Source organism: Perca fluviatilis, chromosome 13, assembly GCF_010015445.1.
Source record: "Perca fluviatilis chromosome 13, GENO_Pfluv_1.0, whole genome shotgun sequence".
In the NCBI taxonomy this organism is placed as follows: domain Eukaryota; kingdom Metazoa; phylum Chordata; class Actinopteri; order Perciformes; family Percidae; genus Perca; species Perca fluviatilis.
The window spans coordinates 35,595,906-35,613,516 of record NC_053124.1 but is presented as its reverse complement, the minus strand read 5'-3'; the positions used below and the strand labels follow the sequence as shown (position 1 = coordinate 35,613,516).

At 39.5% G+C, this 17,611-nt stretch overlaps 1 protein-coding gene across 3 annotated transcripts in view; it reads left to right on the top strand.

Annotated features, from left to right (window-relative positions):
• Nucleotides 1-7,629, top strand: part of LOC120571432 (phosphatidylinositol 4-kinase beta-like) — a 39,935-nt gene extending 32,306 nt beyond the window's left edge. For all 3 annotated transcript variants that reach the window (XM_039820376.1, XM_039820374.1, XM_039820375.1), the window contains 4 exons: nucleotides 722-873; nucleotides 1,253-1,385; nucleotides 3,929-4,049; nucleotides 7,356-7,629. In XM_039820376.1, coding sequence (XP_039676310.1) covers nucleotides 722-873; nucleotides 1,253-1,385; nucleotides 3,929-4,049; nucleotides 7,356-7,537 — 588 coding nt within the window. In that variant the 3' untranslated portion in view covers nucleotides 7,538-7,629. The remainder of the gene's footprint in view (nucleotides 1-721; nucleotides 874-1,252; nucleotides 1,386-3,928; nucleotides 4,050-7,355) is intronic.
• Nucleotides 7,630-17,611: the final 9,982 nt, after the last annotated feature.

The following is a 17,611-nucleotide window of genomic DNA, read 5'->3' as shown; positions in this document are numbered from 1 at the left end:
AAAGAATATCGGAAAAAGTTACCAAAAAAACCATCAAAAACATCGTCAAAGGTGACAAAAACTTGTTACAAAAAGTGAAAAAAAATTAGAAAAAATTGTCGGAAAAAGTGACAAAAAAAACTTGTTTAAAAAATTGACAAACATAATTTAAAAAACGCTAAAAAAGTGACAAACGTTGAGAAAAGTGTAGAAAAAGAGGAGCCATGTTGAAGGTTTGGGGACACAGAGTGTTGATGTAGGAGTGTGTTGACGTAGCTGTGTGTGTGTTTGTCTGTGTGTGTTGACGTAGGTGTGCGTTTCTTCCCTATGTTGTCCTCGGGTCAAATTAGACCCGTTTACAAAAACTTTCTATATCAGAAAAAGCTACAAAAACGCTTAAAATAAATCGACAAAAACATAATTTCCTTTTTTTTTTTTTTTTAAGCTGAAAAAAGTGACAAAAAAAATATCGGAAAAAGTCTCAAAAAACCCATCAAAAACACCGTCAAAGGTGACAAAAACTTGTTACAAAAAAAATTAGAGAAAAAATTGACAGATGACATCATTTAAAAAAAACGCAAAAAAACATCGAGAAAAGTGTAGAAAAAGAGGAGCCATGTTGAAGGTTTGGGGACACAGAGTGTTTGCCTAGTTGTGTGTTGACGTCGGTGTGTGTCTCTGTGTGTGTGTGTGTGTGTTGACGTGGTTGTGTGTTGACGTAGTTGTGCGTTTCCTCCGTCAGGTGCGTAAACAGAGCCAGCTGTCTCTGCTGGACTACTTCCTGCAGGAACACGGCAGCTTCACCACCGAGGAGTTCCTCACCGCCCAGAGGAACTTCGTCCAGAGCTGTGCTGGATACAGTCTCATCTGTTACCTTCTGCAGGTCAAGGACAGGTCAGACACACACACACACACAGACACACACACACACACAGGCACAGAGACACACACAGAGACACACACACAGAGACACACACACACACAGGCACACAGAGACACACACACACAGAGACACACACACAGATGCACACACGCGCACAGACACACACACACAGGCACAGAGACACTAGGATAGGCTAACGGTCTTTGTTCTAAGCCAACAGTGTTTGTGTTAAGCTAGGCTAACAGTGTTTGTGCTAAGCTAGGCTAACAGTGTTTGTGCTAAGCTAGGCTAACAGTGTTTGTGCTAAGCTAGGCTAACAGTGTTTGTGCTAAGCTAGACTAACAGTCTCTCTCTCTCTCTCTCTGTGACATGTATAACTGGTGGCTGCAGACACAACGGGAACATCCTGCTGGACTCTGAGGGCCACATCATCCACATCGACTTCGGCTTCATCCTGTCCAGCTCGCCGCGCAACCTCGGCTTCGAGACCTCCGCCTTCAAACTCACCTCGGAGTTCGTAGACGTGAGTCAACGGGTTTTTTATTTGTTTTCGTTGAAATAGAAACAGAACGCATCACGTCATACAACTCTCCGCTCTCTATCGACTTGTATGGACCTTTTTCACAGCTGACATGTTGACTTGTCATAGTAGGAAAAGCACAGCAGACATGTTGACTTGTCATAGTAGGAAAAGCACAGCAGACATGTTGACTTGTCATAGTAGGACAATCACAGCAGACATGTTGACTTGTCATAGTAGGACAATCACAGCTGACATGTTGACTTGTCATAGGACAATCACAGCAGACATGTTGACTTGTCATAGTAGGAAAAGCACAGCTGACATGTTGACTTGTCATAGTAGGACAATCACAGCTGACATGTTGACTTGTCATAGTAGGACAATCACAGCTGACATGTTGACTTGTCATAGTAGGACAATCACAGCAGACATGTTGACTTGTCATAGTAGGACAATCACAGCTGACATGTTGACTTGTCATAGTAGGACAATCACAGCAGACATGTTGACTTGTCATAGTAGGACAATCACAGCAGACATGTTGACTTGTCATAGTAGGACAATCACAGCTGACATGTTGACTTGTCATAGTAGGACAATCACAGCTGACATTTTCACTTGTCATAGTAGGATAAGCACAGCTGACATGTTGACTTGTCATAGTAGGACAATCACAGCTGACATTTTCACTTGTCATAGTAGGACAATCACAGCTGACATGTTGACTTGTCATAGTAGGACAATCACAGCAGACATGTTGACTTGTCATAGTAGGAAAAGCACAGCTGACATTTTGACTTGTCATAGGACAATCACAGCTGACATGTTGACTTGTCATAGTAGGACAATCACAGCAGACATGTTGACTTGTCATAGTAGGACAATCACAGCAGACATGTTGACTTGTCATAGTAGGACAATCACAGCTGACATGTTGACTTGTCATAGTAGGACAATCACAGCTGACATTTTCACTTGTCATAGTAGGATAATCACAGCTGACATTTTGACTTGTCATAGTAGGAAAACGAAATAAAAAAAAAATTAAAAACAAAAAATTTCTTTTATATTAAAAAAAAAAAAAAAAAAAAAAAATATTTTTTTTTGAGAAAGAAAAAAAAAAAAAAATTTTTAAAGAGGAGCACAGCTGAAATTGATAACCTTAACGATTGCTCAATTCCATCAAGTGTCCCAGTAAGATATTTTAGTGAGTCAGCATTAGGGTTGCAAAGGGGCGAAACTTTTCCGGTAAATTTCCGGAAACTTTTCATGGGAATTAACGGGAATTAATGGGAATTAACTGGATATTTTTTAATATTGCTTTCCGTGGAAAGTTTAGCTGGGGAATTTTGGAAACCTTCCAATTTTGATTTACTTTGGTTAGTGGGCTATACAATTACTACACATAGGTTAATAATAGCAATGGGTTATGTATTAAGTTCCCTGTTATAGACTAATGGTATTATAACATGCAATATTAAAAATATCCAGTTTATTCCCATTAATTCCCATTTATTCCCATGGAAAGTTTCCAACTTTGAAAATTCCCAGAATTTTGCAACCCTAGTCAGCATGCACAGTACCAGGGCCTCTCATAAGTGGAATACAGCCATCAGTAATGGGTTTGAATACACCTGTGCTTTTCCTGCTATGACATGTCAACATGTCTGCTGTGAAAAAGGTCTATTGAGTGAAGGTTTCCTCCTCTTTATTCAAAATCACTTTTTCTGGGATTTGGGGTGTTATTTTGTGCCTCTGGTGCTTCCACACACACACACACACACTTTGAAAAACATCCATCCATGCTGTTCTGAGTGAGATACGGTTTCTGAATGTGTCCTGCCTTCAGTCTCCGGGTGAGCTGGTCAGAATCTGCACGGCTTTCTACAGCACTAGCCGAGACGAGCTGAATAACCGTAGCATGCTAGTGCTAGCATGCTAGCTCGTTCTCAATGGCAAAACACTGCTACAACACACACATTTCACCATAATCTACAAAAGAACTACTTCCATGTCCCTGTTCTGCAGGTATTCCACACTAAGTTGGAAGTGTGCCCTTGTTTAGAGGAAGTCTCCCGGCTAATCCTGCCCTGTACTGACTGAAGTTGTAGAAACAAACAGCTAGCTGATGTAGTCCTTACCTAGCTACTGAGCATGTACGACTGCCAACAAAGATGTTAGAGAAGTTGAGAGGTCTCACTCTGTAGCTAAAACAGAGACCTGAACACACAGGGTGAAAAGAGGAGCTGCAGCAATGTGCAGTACAGCTAAAATATGGTGTTTTTTGAAAATTAAACCATGTAAACCTATTCTGGTACAACCTTAAAATACAATTATGAACCATAAAATGAGCATAATATGGGTTCTTTAAAATTTTGACCCAGAAAAAACTAAAAGTTGCGTAGTCGACGGGACACACCTAACGTCAGGTTGTTTTCCCCTCCGGTGGGGGCGGGACTTATATGCGCTCTGTAATGAACTGTTGCCTCAGTGGTGCCGGGCTCTGTGATTGGATGAGTGGATGAAATGAACATGTGTTTCAGGTGATGGGCGGTCTGAACGGCGATATGTTCATCTACTACAAGATGTTGATGCTCCAGGGTCTCATCGCTGCCAGGAAACACATGGAGAAGGTTCTGCAGATAGTGGAGATCATGCAGCAAGGTAACGCACACCTTTACACACACTTTTTATCGACTATACTATGACTTTTTATCACTTTTTCAACATACTATACTATGACTATCACTTTTTTCGACATACTATGACTTTTTGTCACTTTTTTCGACATACTACACTATGACTTTTTTATGACTTTTTCGCACACTATGACTTTTTATGATTTTTTTTCGACACACTGACTTTTTTTATCACTTTTTTCGACATACTATACTATGACTTTTTATCACTTTTTCGACATACTATAATATGACTTTATTTTATCACTTTTTCGACATACTATATGACTTTATTTTATCACTTTTTCGACATATACTATGACTTTTTTATCACTTTTTCGACATACTACACTATGAATTTTTTTATCACTTTTTCGACATACTATTACTTTTTATGACTTTTTCAACATACTATAATATGACTTTTTTATCACTTTTTCGACATATTATAACTTTTTTTATGAATTTTTCAGCATACTATACTGTGACTTTTTATGATTTTTTCGACATACTATACTATGAATTTTTTATGATTTTTTTGACATACTATACTATGACTTTTTTATGATTTTTTTCAACATACTATACTATGACTTTTTATCACTTTTTCGACATACTGTACTATGACTTTTTCAACATGCTACACTATGAATTTTTTATGATTTTTTTTGACATACTAATGACTTTTTTATGATTTTTTTCGACATACTATACCATGGCGAGCCAGTATTCTGACGTCTCCTCCCACGTGTTGGCGAGCCAGTATTCTGACGTCTCCTCCCACGTGTTGGCGAGCCAGTATTCTGACGTCTCCTCCAACGTGTTGGCGAGCCAGTATTCTGACGTCTCACCAAAAAGTGATAAAAAGTTATATGTCGAAAAAAGTCATATAAAGTCATAGTATAGTATGTCGAAAAAGGGATACAAAAGTCATGGTATACTATACTAGTCATGGTATACTATGTCAAAAAAGTCATAGTATAGTATGTCGAAAAGTGATAAAAAAGTCATAGTATAGTATGTCGAAAAAAGCCATAAAAAAGGTGTTGGTGAGCCAGTATTCTGATGTCTACTCCCACGTGTTGGCGAGCCAGTATTGTGAAATCTCACCAAAAAGTGATAAAAAGTTATAGTATGTCGAAAAAAGTCATATAAAGTCATAGTATATTATGTCGAAAAAGTGATAAAAAAGTCATGGTATAGTATGTCGAAAAAGTCATAGTATAGTATGTTGAAAAAAGCCATAAAAAAGGTGTTGGCAAGCCAGTATTCTGACGTGTCCTCCCACGTGTTGGCGAGCCAGTATTCTGACGTCTCCTCCCACGTGTTGGCGAGCCAGTATTCTGACGTCTCCTCCCACGTGTTGGCGAGCCAGTATTCTGACGTCTCCTCCCGCGTGTTGGCAAGCCAGTATTCTGACGTGTCCTCCCGCGTGTTGGCAAGCCAGTATTCTGACGTGTCCTCCCACGTGTTGGCAAGCCAGTATTCTGACGTGTCCTCCCACGCGTTGGCGAGCCAGTATTCTGACGTCTCACCAAAAAGTGATTAAAAGTTATAGTATGTCGACAAAGTGATAAAAAAGTCATAGTACAGTATTTCGAAAAAGTGATAAAAAAAGTCATGGTATAGTATGTCGAAAAAATAATAAAAAAAGAAGTCATAGTATAGTATGTCAACAAAAGCCATAAAAAAGGTGTTGGCGAGCCAGTATTCTGACGTCTCCTCCCACGCGTTGGCGAGCCAATATTCTGACGTCTCCTCCCACGTATTGGCGAGCCAGTATTCTGGCGTCTCCTCCAACGTGTTGGCGAGCCAGTATTCTGACATCTCTTCCCACGTGTTGGCGAGCCAGTATTCTGAGGTCTCCTCCCACGTGTTGGCGAGCCAGTATTCTGAGGTCTCCTCCCACGTGTTGGCGGGCCAGTATTCTGACGTCTCATCCCACGTGTTGGCGAGCCAGTATTCTGACATCTCCTCCCAAGTGTTGGCGAGCCAGTATTGTGACGTCTCACCAAAAAGTGATAAAACGTTATTGTATGTCGAAAAAAGTCATATAAAGTCATAGTATAGTATGTCGAAAAAGTGATACAAAAGTCATTGTATAGTATGTCGAAAAAGTAATGAAAACGTCATAGGGCCCTATCTTGCACTCAGCACAATTGCCTTTGTACACCGACGCATGTATCATTCCTATTTTGCACCCCACGCACAGCAGACTTTTCCCTCCACAGACGCACGTCGGTAAATTAGGGAATGTATTTGCGCTCCCGGGGGCGGTTCAGCGAAAAGAGGAGGCGTGTTCCGGCGCAAACGTTACGTGGTGCTATTTTGCAGTTTCAGAAAACAATTCCGCCACTGACCAGGAAAAACCTGGTCTAAAGTCAGTGGCGCTAGTCTTAAGTCAGTGGTGCTAATCTAAAGTCAGTGGCGCGTTATTCAGATGCTATTTTAGAGACGAATGCTTGGCCATAATGTAGCGTGTGCACAATGCGCATACACTTCTCTCATCTACAGCAGTTCACATTTTTGAAAACCATACATAATTACAAAGAAAAATATTACTGAAAATGCGCTTCATGTGTTTGGATAGATCAGGAGGCACTTTACAGTACAGTCCTTAAAAAGTCCCAGCATTCTTTGTGGCTTGTTGGGTTTTACACATTTCCATGAATCATGGATATGTTGATGACATAAATGAGGAAATATTAGAGGACTTAAGGAGACGTGAAGTTGAACTACGGTGGGATTGGACACTCCGGCGGAATCTAGTCCGGGAGTGGCAATGCGCGATGCGCTCCTGATGGAGCGGGTGGACGGAGATGGAGTTGGGGGAGGAGGAGGAAGGGGCACAACAGGTGCAGGTGGTGCGTTTGGAGGCCCACACTGCATGCCTGCAGCAATCCTCTCCAGACTTGAGGAGACGCGCCCGAGAGGCCGCAGCAACATCGCCACCCGGACAAGACGGGCATTTATTACTTTGCCGCATCCCGGACAGCTTATTTTCACGTTACGCCCAAACCACACCTAGCTACTTCAGACCAACCCATTTAAGATTTGCGTCGGGCGCAAGAGTCATTTATCCCGCCGGTATCATAGCAACAGCGCCCGAGATCCGCCCACAAAGCTACTTGCATTTTGCGTTTCACACTTGCATTTCAGATTGTTAAAATAGGGCCCATAGTATAGTATGTCAAAAAAAGACATAAAAAAGGTGTTGGCGAGCCAGTATTCTGACGTCTCCTTCCACGTGTTGGCGAGCCAGTATTCTGATGTGTTTTACTTCCTCCCCTAGGTTCCCACCTGCCCTGTTTCCACGGCTCCAGCACCATCCGTGGCTTAAAGGAGCGTTTCCACATGTCTCTGACTGAGGAACAGCTGCAGCTGCTGGTGGAGCAGCTGGTGGATGGATCCATGCGCTCCATCACCACCAAACTCTACGACTCCTTCCAGTACGTCACCAACGGCATCATGTGACCGCTGACCACGACAACGACAACTCCACCAGACACTGATTAGGGGTGTAAAATACAACTTTTATCACGATAAATCGATTCTTTGGACAATGATACAATATTTTCTGATTTCTTAAAGTCTGTCGCGTTACGATATATCGAATCAATTCAGGGTCCTGCGATCGATAAGAGACAGCGTGGTGGCTGTGTGGCGTTTTCTATGTCTTTGCACACCAGAAACGTGTCTGACGCAGCACTGCTGCTGCTCATTGATAAAATGAAATGTTAAACATAAATATATACTGATTTGATAACCGCAAAGACGTTGGCAGTATTGACGGCAAAATAGGCTCCAGAATATTTTGTTCTGTATTGACAGGTGCAATATTAGAAAATTAAATTACATTTATATAACTACATTTATGTCAAAACCTCGAGACTTTCAAACATCAACATGTCCTTTATTAAATGGATTTGTGTCAAAACTACATATAAACATATTTTCGTGTTCTAACACGTTTCCAACACGCTTGCGTGTCGCGTGAAAAATAGGCGTCGGTCCGATTTCTAGCATGTGCGCATTTTCGGCGAGCCGCGCCTGAGACGTGCGTGTCACGCAGGCAGTGTGTAAGCTCTAACCTGTTAACTGGGAGCCGAAATAAAAACGGACATGCCACGCAGCTGGAGGCCTAACACTGTCGCGTTAAGATATTATATACATTCAATCCAGGGTCTTGCGATCGATACAAGACAATATCATTTAAGATTAATTGTCAGATTAAGCAGGGGAGCTCTTCCAGACATTTAAATTAAAATCAAACTACTCTTTTTAATAAAAAGAATAAATATAAAGTGGGAATCTAAAATAAAAAGGCATCTTACAGATGATATATAAGGTAAAGTGGGGAATTTCAAAATAAAGGCGCATCCTATAGATGCCGATATGCACCGATGATATTGGATCGTGGATCATTGAATCGATTCAGATCGGACGTATCGTTACACCCCTTAACAGTTGATGTTTAAACTTGTACCAGCTGCTTTCAATTTGGATTCAGCAAAATGTCGCGTGATCTTCGCCGCTGGAGTTGGGAGGATTTTACATTTCGGGCCAATCGTGGCGCTGACGTGGATTTGACTGGATTAGATGTTCTCGTTTATACCTCCGTTTTGTTCTCATCACAACCGACTATGAAGTTTCTACGGGATTTGTTTTTGAATGTGGTCGCTGATCAGATTTTTATGTGATCTCGGATTTCTCGTGCTACATTCAAGGGCAGCTGGGAAAGTACAACACCTGGGACTTTTTTTCCGGGTTGTGTTTTGAAACACCAAACAAGCGTCCGAATTTCGACTTTGGGTTTTTAATCCTGAGGCAGATTCAAAAACAAAATTGAAGGTAAACAATTCCTTGAAGGACATAAAATTATCATTTGATGAATGAATTTAGTCATTTATTGGGTTAAACTCTGAAAGTTTTTAGCATTGGTGGAACTTCAATTGTTTTGGATTTTCGGCTGCTGATCAAACAAACGTTTGTTAAATTCCTAAATTCATTAGTTAACTGAGGAGAGGGGCTTAAAAACTTCAATTAGATTACATTACTTTAGAGGAAATGAAGTAATCTGATTACAAACAAAGCACATAGTCATATTGACAAAAAGAAAAGCTGCTAAACAGACCGAAAAGTGCTGAAAATCTCTCGTAATAACGAGATTCAGAATTGCATTATTACAAAATAAAGAACTCGCAGTTATGAGATGTTTTTCTACGAAATGCCAGGTGATCATTTTGGGATCTTGAAGACATAATTTAGGATTTCTGTCTCCACTACTTTCCACTTCTTTGGATAACGTAATGTGCGTTTAAACAGGATAGGCCGAATTCCAAAAAAAGCATAGGCCAAATTCCAAAAAAAGGATAGGCTGAATTCCCAAAAAGCATAGGCCAAATTACCAAAAAAGGATAGGCCGAATTCCCAAAAAAGGATAGGCCGAATTCCCAATAAATGATAGGCCGAATTCCCAAAAAATGATAGGCCGAATTCCCAAAAACGACTAGGCCGAATTCCCAAAAAAGATCTCCAGAGAAAATAATGAATAGTCACCCAAAGTTAGCCCAATATTATTACGTTTTGTAATTGGTTGAAGTGTTAAATCCTCAGAAAAAGCATGCCGATCGTTAAACATAGCTGCCAAAAAAAAAACGGTAATGAACGTTCCTGAAGTTTGACAGCAGCTTGAATATCAAATAAAGGCTCTGACGCACCAACCAACCCGGCGGTCGGACTCAATGACCAACCTGATGGCGGTTGCCCTTGACTAGCGAATCAGTGTACTTATGTTAAAACACTTACCGAAAACGAGGAGCGCGATGAGTGACGAACAGCCTCTCAAAATCTAAAAAAATCTGACCTTTGTCGATCTGAAATGAAGACCGATTCAACAACTGCACGGCCTATTTCTCTCTTAAAATGTTTTCAGAAACACGTTTCGGTGAACTATTTTAGTACAATATGAGATCGTATTCTGAATGAGCCAGACCCCATGTGACTCTTTCGTCCAATCAGCTGCCGGTTTTCATTTTGTTGGGCGACAAAACAGATTATGGAGACGTATTACGTCTTGTGCACACGACACACACAGACACTCACTCACTCACATACACACACACACACACACTCACTCAGACACTCACTCACACACACACTCACTCAGAGACACTCACACACACACAGACACACACACACGCACGCACACACTCACTGCAGAGACACACACACACACACACACAGGCACTTACAGACACACACACACACACACACACACACACACACACACACTCACTTACAGACACACGCACACACACTCACTGCAGAGACACACACATGCGCACACACTCACAGACACACACACTCACTTACACACACACACACACACACACACACACACACACACACTCACAGACATACAGACAAACACACACAAACACTCTCACTTACAGACACACAGATACTCACACACACACACACACACTCACATACACACACTTACAGACACACACACACACAGACACACACACACACACACACACACACACACACAGACAGACAGACAGACAGACAGACAGACAGACAGACACACACACACACACTCATACAGACCCTTTTCTGCCGACGGTCAGCCATCTGGTTGGTGTGTCAGAGCCTTTAAAGAAACATTTGTCATTCTTAAAGAACCGAACAGTAACGCAGAGAAGCACAACGTGTCGTTCAGTTTGAGATGTTGTCTGAGACGAGTTCATCTTCTGACAGAATTGCTTCTGGACGTGTTTTAGTTTTAACCGTTTTCACCAGACATTTATCACAACTGGATCTCAAGAAACATTTTCGCTGGAAACCAAATTTTCAGCGTTTTTAATTTAAATTTAAATACAAAAGGCTTTCAACACGACTCTAAGGATGTGAAATATGTAGGCTACATTTACATTGCTTCGCATTTGTTTAAAAAGGAATATTCCCCCTCTCATTCCCCCTGCTCTGGCGTTTCCCCCTCTCATTCCCCATGCTCTGGTGTTTCCCCCTCTCATTCCCCCTGCTCTGGTGTTTTTCCCCTCTCATTCCCCCTGCTCTGGTGTTTCCCCCCTCTCATTCACCCTGCTCGCCCTCTCATTCCCCCTGCTCTGGCGTTGGATGGATTGCCGTAAAAAGATTTAATTCCGATATTCGTAACTTTTGTTGTGGCGCCACAATTAAAGTCAAAAGTTCCATTTGTTAAATTCGGCAAAATGACTGAATCCCGTTGGCTGTACTTTTAGCATGCTCAGTATTAGCATGTCTACTCGCTAACGGTTAGCATGCAGTCTTGTCTCCAGGCTGCATGTAGCCCCAAAGTGCTCAGATGTTCGTCAACATTAGCGTGACTTTTTTTTTAAATACTTGTAGAAACATAATTTCTACTGCTAATTATCTTATTTTATGCGTGATTGTTGAAGCAGATTTTGGAAGGTCCTTTTTGCACAAAATGTGGCTCATTTTTAGAGTTTCTATATCAGAAATTTATGTTTCTTTTAACCAAATTGACCAAAAATAACACAGCTGGTTCCATACAACGTTGTTCACAAGTTAAATAAATCATCAGTTTCAGTTTCTTTCATTACATTTGGGGAGTTTTATTCAATATTCTAGCATATTTCTGCTTTTTAAACTAAAAAATGAGGTATGATTTCATAAAAATTAGGTTTATTGACCATGAATTCCAAGAATAAGTGTGAAATTTATTAATTTGGTGTTAGTGGTGTGTATACTGGTGGAAAAAAATAGTTGAAAATGGCAAAGTGACAAAAAGTTACAATCAGACAAAAAAGCGACACAAACTTACTGAAACTAAACAAAAACTGACAAAAAAACGTCTAGAAAGTGCCTGAAGCCTAGAAAAAAATGCAAAGAAAATATTGAAACGTTATTTATTTATTTTAGCTGGGAGGACAACACTTATTTTTTGAATTCATAATCAATAAACCTCAAATATATTAAATTATACCTCATTTTTTGAGTTTAAAAAAATTGAAATTATGAATTATTTTGACAAATAGTTACGATTTAGTGGATAATCTCAGACTGTCACAGTGTAGTCAGGATACTGTTTAGAAAGCGAGAGATTTCATAGCTTTTTCAAATGCTCTAAAAATTATTTTGTTGATTTTTGCCCCCAGTTTTTGAAGGTTTTTACCGACATTTTTGTCACTTTTTTTCAACATTCTTTCGTCGTTATTCTCTCCAAATGCTATAAAAATTGAATAAAACACCCAAAATTCAATGAAGTAAGGAATTTCAATGAATGAGTAGTGTGCTGATCCTAAATTTGACATGCGATGAGCGTCGTATGGAACCATCTGTGTTCTTTTTGGGGCACGAGGCATAAACATAATTTGGATTTTTCCGACATTTTTCTTTTGTTCTAACCTTTTCAGATGTTTTTGCCACTTTCTCTGACAATTTAGTTGTTGATTTTCCGTAATTTTTGCTGCTTCTTTTCAACACGTTTTTGTTGCCTTTTTCAAAATATTTTTTTGTAATTTTTGTCACCTTTTTTGGGCGATTTTTTTCGATGTTTTTGCCAATTTTTTCCACCAATTATGTTGTTGTTTTTCTGTCATTTTTGCTGCTTTTTTAATCAGAAGTTTTTTTCGCAATTTTTTTCTGAGTTTTGTCGCCTTTTTTTTGGGCGATTTTTGCGATGAGCATTGTATGGAACCATCTGTGTTATTTTTGGGGCACGAGGCTTAAACATAATTTGCTCAAACCTCAGCGTGATAACATCCATCAGTTGCTAACAAGAGTGTTAACATGCTAACGTTCATTATTCCAAATGCTAACGGTGCGTTTTGTTTGTCAGAAGTGACATCGTTTGGATCTACCCACAGCGTTGTTTTCGTGTAGCGAATTAACGGACCTATACGTGGCTGTTTTTAGTAAGATTTATTGTGCTAATTGAGCTAATTGCTGCCTTCCTAAAATGTACAGATATTTTAAGAGCTTTTAAGACTTAATTGTGACTTTCTTAATTTACAAACGAGCCGAAAACTCAAAGAACGTTGAAACGTTTTATGAACGTGACGAGTGTCTGGTGAAAAAAAGAAGAGTTCAGTTCACTACACGACACGTTAAAGATGCTAACAATGCTAACGTTAACAAAACTCTACAAAAGGAACATTAACATGGGTTGCAGAGTAACAGATCAGACTTACTTGAATGGTTTCCCGCCCTTTTTTTGGGGCTACCGAGCGGCGAAACGATTCCAACAGATTTATGCAAAAAAATACAACTTGTGATCCATGTTCCACTAACTGTATATCTGTGTATAACTCTGAGCTGAACTAACGTGGTACAGTTACATGTCTGTCAACGATATATATATTTGCATATTTAACAAAACGCTCGACACTCCTCCTCCTCCCTGATTGGCCGTCGGAGATACATTCCTGTGATCGCAGTGGCGGCTCTGTGGATTGGCTGAATATCCTGAATATGTGAATGTTTTTATATAATATAATAATATTCACTAAAACATATAGTTTTTGTCAGTATTGACGAGCAAACGGCTTCTCGTTTTTAACGTTTATAATGATGTCGTAACTAATGTCGGTAACACTTTCAAACGGCTTCATTCCAGTGTGAATACTGTGGTTTTTGTGGTTCTTTGAGAAGTCAGATTTAAATATTCTTTGTGTGTTTGTAATCACACGTTGGATTAAAATACTTAAGGGAGGACATTAGCGGACTAGCTAACAACTTTAGTAAACAGTGGATTAGTTAGTTAGCTAAACTTTGTTTGCTTGCACGTGTCAAGTCTGTAGATCAATTTAGGTTCACAATCAACTTAGGCCCATCTACTTTTTGCCACTTTTTCCGACGTTTTGCTGCTTCTTTTCACCGTTTTTTCAAGTTTTTGTCTTCTTTTTTCAAGTTTTTTATCGAAGTTATGGGCGTTTTTTGTCTTACATTTTTTCAAGTTTTTGGTTTTACACCTTTTCCGATGTTTTTGCCACTTTTTCCGACAATTTTGTTGTTGCGTTTCCGCCATTTTTGCTGCTTCTTTTCAACGAGTTTTTGTCTTCTCAACGGTTTTTTTTCCGCATTTTTTTCAATTTTTAAGGCGATTTTGTTTTGGTTTTTTTTACATTTTGTTCCGAGTTTGTTTTTGTTTGACAATTTTCTGATGTTTTTGCCACTTTTTTCTCAACATTTTTCTATGAAGGCTGAGGAACTTTTTTAGAGCCCAAAACTGTGAGTGAGAAAGAAGCAGTTTTAATTAAATTTTTTTAATATCTTCTTTCAGACAATTTTTTTCAACGAGTTTTTGTCTTCTTTTTTCAGACGAGTTTTTCAACGTTTTGACGAGTTTTTTCTGGCTTTTTTTTAAAGTTTTGGGCAATTATTTCAACATATATATATTTTTTATTCCCGATTCCGAGTTCATGGTTTTTGATTACATTTTTGCTGCTTCTTTTCAATGTTTTTTCAAGTTTTTGTCTTCTATTATTTTTTTTATTTTTTTTTCCAGAGTTTTGTCACCTTTTTTTAAGTTGGTTTTCGAAGTCGAAGTTTTTTTTCTCCGATTCCAACTTCTTTGGATAACGTAAAAAGGATTGGCCGAATTCCAAAAAGGAAATCTCCAGAGAAAATACAATTGGCGTTTTTTTTTTATTTATTTATTTAATTCCCGATGTTTTGGGCAATTTTTTTTATTCGACATCTTGTCTTATTTTTTTCCCGAGTTTTTTGTCACTTTTCTCATTCAATGCAGACATGTCCCGGGACTTCCCTACACAGTTACTAACCATATATTTTATCTTACTGGAATGAAGCCAGCGTCTCTCGTGTTACCGTCATTAACATCTGTACAGTTGTTATTTTTCGTGTGTTTTGACCACTATTGAAGAAGAAGAAGAAGAAGCACAGCTCTGTTGTTGTAAAAGCATCATGTTACCGTTACCGCTAACCGTTAGCTGCTAACCGTTAGCCTGCTACTTTATACGCCGCCGCGCTTCACAAAGACGCAGCTGTGACTCAAAGTTTACCAGATAAGCAACTTAAATAGCAAACACTCTTTCCTGTTCTTTGCATTTTTTGTGAATATGTATGTATGTATGTAAATGAACTGTGAGAGAAACAGATGCCTTGAGATGTACAGAAGCTACAAAAACTCTTATCAATGCAACCGAGAGGTGTCCGAGAAGTGCTTTTATACTACATGTTTGGACCGCTTCAGGGACGAGTTTCAACACGAAGACGTCTTCCTCTCCTACGCCCGGCCAGACAGGACTAACGTTCCTTCATATTTCACTAAATATTTAACTCATGGAGTCCCATTTGACCCCAAAAACCTTTTGAGCATCAGGCTGTTTGAAATCGTTGGAAAACCTCTGAAGTTAATTAAGAAGAAGATCAGAAAATATCCGACTCTACGGATATTCATGTGTTGGGTTAGCTCCATTTTTCAAATTTCGGATTCAAACGTACAATAGGTGTTATTTAAAGGGGTGTTACAACCTCCCCGATAATCAAAACTGGGATTTTTGTTAGTTTTTTTTTTTATCAGTTTTTGACATTTTAGTTGCCCTTTTGGGCTTTTTTTTGTTGTTGCCTTTTTCAATGTTTTCGATGTTTTTCGTCACCTTTTTGTTTAGTTTTTTGAAAGGTTTTTTTGATTAGCTTTTTCCGACATTTGTTGCCTTTTGATGTTGTTGTCCCGAGATAGTTGGGAGATCTCAAGCAAGGGGAAATTAACATGTTTTCAAAGTTGGGCGCCAGGGTAGCTCACCTTGTAGAATGCGCGCCCATATAAAGAGGCTCAGTCTCTCTCCCTATGTCTAAGTCGTCCTGTTGGAAATAAAGGCTTAAAAGGATGTGGGGGAACATATCCCCCCACATCCTCCCCAAAATCTAAACCTCTGGAAACATTGAAAGTGTCAGAAGTGTAGGCTGATGTCTCTATTTCAGTAAATTAAAGGCCAAGATGCCTCTAAAAGGCCAGCTGTTAAATCCTGGTTTTTCTGAATGGAGTTTGGTGAACGTGGAGTTTGGTGAACGTGGAGTTTGGTGAACGTGGAGTTTGGTGAACGTGGAGAGGAACTCGCTGCCGTCTGTTGAAACTCGTCCGTGCTACTAAAAACCTTTTCATTGCCTTCTTTCTTCCTTTCATCAGCTCGACACGTTCAACGTGAACTACTCTTCAAGTGCTTTTATCCTGAATTAAAACGGTTTCTGTCATTTGTAAAAAGACTCCTTTTGTTTTCACTGAGTACATTTACTCCAGTACTAGTACTGTAACTTCAGTCCAGGTGTGTGTGTGTGTGTGTGTGTGTGTGTGTCACTTATTCTAGGATTTGGGGTGTTATTTTGTGTCTCTGGTGCTTCCACACACATACAAACTTTGAAATAAATCCATCCATGGTGTTCTGAATGAGATACGGTTTCTGAATGTGTCCTGCCTTCAGTCTCCTGGTGAGCTGGTCAGAATCGGCACGGCTTTCTACGGCACTAGCCGAAACGAGCTGGCTAAACCATAGAGATATATATATATGAAGGCTAGATGTCTTACGGCGGAGTCTCTAACATCATCACCGGCGGCCATCTTGTGACAGTCAAGCTTTCTGCCGTGCTTTGTGGTACCTGGTGAAAGGTGAGTGATCTGCACGAACACAAGTCCTCTTATCTCGCTGAAATCTTGACAGATTTACAAACTGTTCGGTTTCTTACAAACATTATTAACGTGGCTATAATTCTGGATGCTTGAACATGTTGACATTGCAGCTTTTCTTTTCGAAAAACGACTTAATCGTGCAGCATAGTTGTGTATCACGACTACTTGCGCAAGTTATCGAGGCTGAGGCCACAATCGAGCTGTTCAATTATATAGCCTTTACTGACACCAATAACTATTTTGTGACAACTAATCTTTTGTCTAAATTACAATCTTTGTGGATGTGGTTGTAGTTATTAGCCTAGCTGGCTAATAACAAGAAGCTAACGTTACAGTTCAGCTGCTACCCAGCCATTTTACATCAGTGGGAGGAGCAGAATTGCTCTTTCTTTTCAATATAACTTAAGTTGCACATGATTTCCAATCAGTTTAGTTTATTAAAAACATCTTACATTATGATCGAGGGAACTTGCTGTCTTGATAAGAGAAGATGACAGACTTTTGTGCAGCCTACGGATGCTCCAGTCCCCGGAGTCTCAAAACGAGAGAGATATGACAATATTATGATGATATTTGGGATAATTGTCGTATGTACAATACAGGTCCTGTTACACAGGAACAGCGGGGCTATGACCTACTAGTATTACAATATTGTTGTTGACCCAAGGCTTTTTAGAAGTTTGTTTACACAATCGCTGAATGTTTCTTTTGGACACCTTTTTATAGCTACTTTAGTGTGGTTGTCTTATTCTAAAGTACATACATGCATACATGATGCATACAATTAGCCCAAACATATAATAATTTATGTGTGTATTTTTGTCCTTACCGTTAATGTTGAAAGAAGGAAAAAAGGGTTGGAAATGTTGACAATAATTTATATATCTGGG